This window comes from Triticum urartu, chromosome 6A, assembly GCF_056163025.1.
Source record: "Triticum urartu cultivar PI428250 chromosome 6A, HENAU_Tu73, whole genome shotgun sequence".
NCBI classification, from domain to species: domain Eukaryota; kingdom Viridiplantae; phylum Streptophyta; class Magnoliopsida; order Poales; family Poaceae; genus Triticum; species Triticum urartu.
Window position 1 is genome coordinate 451,196,664 of NC_141878.1, and position 2,167 is coordinate 451,198,830.

Below are 2,167 nucleotides of genomic sequence, written 5' to 3' on the forward strand. Positions count from 1 at the left end.
TCGGCAGAACAACCGGAGTAACAGAGGAGCAAAACTGATCGCCAAAGTTCCTAGTACTCATTTTCCATGGGAATAATGGCGCTCCTATAAACACAGGTACTTTACACGGTCCATGAAGAATGAAGGACGGAGTGTGAAAAACATCAGTGCTCATAGGAAGAGCTCTGCACACTTTGGGCAGGTTCTGCAAATGTAGCGCATCCCCAGCGAAGAGTGGCTCAGGTGCAGTTTGCAAGTAGTAATACACACATTGAGAGTTCAGAGAGTGACTTTACGCTTGGTAATTAAACTGAATAAAGTGGCTGGAATTGCAGATTTCAGTACATAAATTATCTGATGGTAAAAGTTCATTTCTCTCAAGGATTGGGCTCCAAAAACACACTCACACAACTTGATACATCGGCGTGCAACTTTAGTTTGCACTGCACTACAAGCTTTTCTCCTCATCGACAAAACAGAGGAAGAGAAACAAAATACATACAAATCGACGACACGCATCACTAGGGGAGCGCCGAGAGACCATGGAGGGAAGAGCTGGCACAATCTTTGCATGGCCTGCTCCTCCTCCTCTGACACAGCCTCCTGCCGTTCCCGGACGCATATTCGTATAAATACAATCCCCGCGGTAGAAATTAACCCGCGGTTCTAAATTACCACGACCACACTCTGCACTGCACTTCTTGGTTACTAGCCAAGCACGTACGGCGCAGTGAAAAAAAGTTGATGAGGCTGTAACTTAGGGGTAGTTAACCAAGGAGCGGTAGGTGGCTCCGGCCTTCCAGCTGGCGGGGATGACGTTGTTGACGACGAGCTTCCTGCCGGAGTCGGAGGTGAGCCGGAGCGAGAAGGGCCCGCGCAGCGGCTTGCCGGTGTTGGAGTTGAGGCGGTACAGCGCGCCCCAGTTCTGCGCCATGGGCGTCCAGGTGCCGCAGTTGGCCTCCATGAGGTCCACGGCGTTGAGGTCGCCGTCGTCGTCCTCGAACTCGATCAGGACCTCCAGGTAGTAGGGGTTGGAGCCCTGGTCCACCTTGAAGGCAATGTTCATGCCAGGGTACTTGCATGGCACCCTGCGGTTAACGAAAACACCGAGATTAAATTAGCTTAGTTATTATAATGCGGTCTCTGTTAATTTGTGCTGCAAGCGCAAAATTCTTCGCTGAATTAGTATGTACCTCTTGTACTGGATCTTGATGATACCGCCGGCCCGGAGTTTGTCGGCCATGCCAGGCTTCGCCATGGCGCCCATGGAGGTGCCGCTCATGTCGAAGTGGGCGGCCTCACCGAGGCAAGCGGCCCCCGCGGGGCACTCGTCGGTGATGACGACGGTCGCCGGCTGGCCGGAGCATGCCTGGTTGCCTGTGCATTTAACCTGCGTACGCGCGCCATATGAATTCATTTCGTTAGGACCATTAATGGAGTGGAGCTATACACGAAAAGTCAGCACTCTGTTTAGGGGTTATCTTGACCTCGTAGCACGCTCCGCAGCCCTTGCCATCTCTGTAGAGCGACGGGTTGCCGGCGGCGATCATCGACGAGAACGGCCGGTTGCCGACAGCGCTCTGGTAGCCACACGCGCCACCTGCATTTTTGGCCTGATTTTTAGCTCCACCCATCTCAACGCTGTGCGGTGCAGTTAATGTACCACGTTCTACTCCCAGCGGAGTAAGCATGCAAGCACTAACCGTCGCTTCCGTCGCCGTTGGGGGCGCCGTAATACGTCGCGCCGCCGGCTAACCAGCCGCCGGAGCCATAAGCGGCAGACGACGAAGGGGTAGCAGCGGTGTGGTTCTTGTGGGCCTTGGTTGCAGGCCTGGGGAGCTTGCGGGAACAAGCAATGGGGCTCACAAGAAGTGAGAGGACAACCAGTGCGCTAAGTAGCGCTAATAAGGTGAAAGATTTCGCCATTGCTGCTTCGAGCTAGCTTGGGAGAGGATATGGACTAGATATGGTTAGCTCAAGTGTTTGCTTGGTGAGTTGCAGGGAGTGTCCACGGGACGGGTATTTATAGTGTACCTTGTGGGGATGTAGACGTACGTGGAAAGAGATGTGGGGATTCTGCTTCTGGTAAATTATTGAGGAGAACGTGACTGGTTGGTGCTAAAGCAGAATAGGCTAAGCGAACTATTTTTTAATCACTGCATGCAGCACGAACAAAATTTATAGGAGA

The 2,167-nt window shown here is 52.9% G+C and overlaps 1 protein-coding gene across 1 annotated transcript; it reads right to left on the reverse strand.

Moving 5' to 3' along the window:
* Window positions 1-329: 329 nt before the first annotated feature.
* On the reverse strand, window positions 330-1,965 carry LOC125512271 (expansin-B11). The gene is made up of 4 exons (XM_048677369.2): window positions 1,683-1,965; window positions 1,467-1,579; window positions 1,173-1,369; window positions 330-1,067 (listed from the first exon to the last, which is right to left on the reverse strand). The coding sequence occupies exons 1-4, from the start codon at window positions 1,903-1,905 to the stop codon at window positions 737-739; spliced, it is 864 nt and encodes a 287-aa protein (XP_048533326.1). The 5' UTR covers window positions 1,906-1,965; the 3' UTR covers window positions 330-736.
* Between the last annotated feature and the right edge of the window lie 202 nt (window positions 1,966-2,167).

Excerpts from the sequence above, each read along its gene's own strand:
- LOC125512271 (XM_048677369.2), bottom strand. The coding sequence starts at position 1,905 with ATGGCGAAATCTTTCACCTTATTAGCGCTACTTAGCGCACTGGTTGTC. Across the intron at positions 1,580-1,682 it reads CAACGGCGACGGAAGCGACG|GTGGCGCGTGTGGCTACCAG; the intron begins GTTAGTGCTTGC and ends CCAAAAATGCAG. Across the intron at positions 1,370-1,466 it reads GCTGCGGAGCGTGCTACGAG|GTTAAATGCACAGGCAACCA; the intron begins GTCAAGATAACC and ends GCGCGTACGCAG.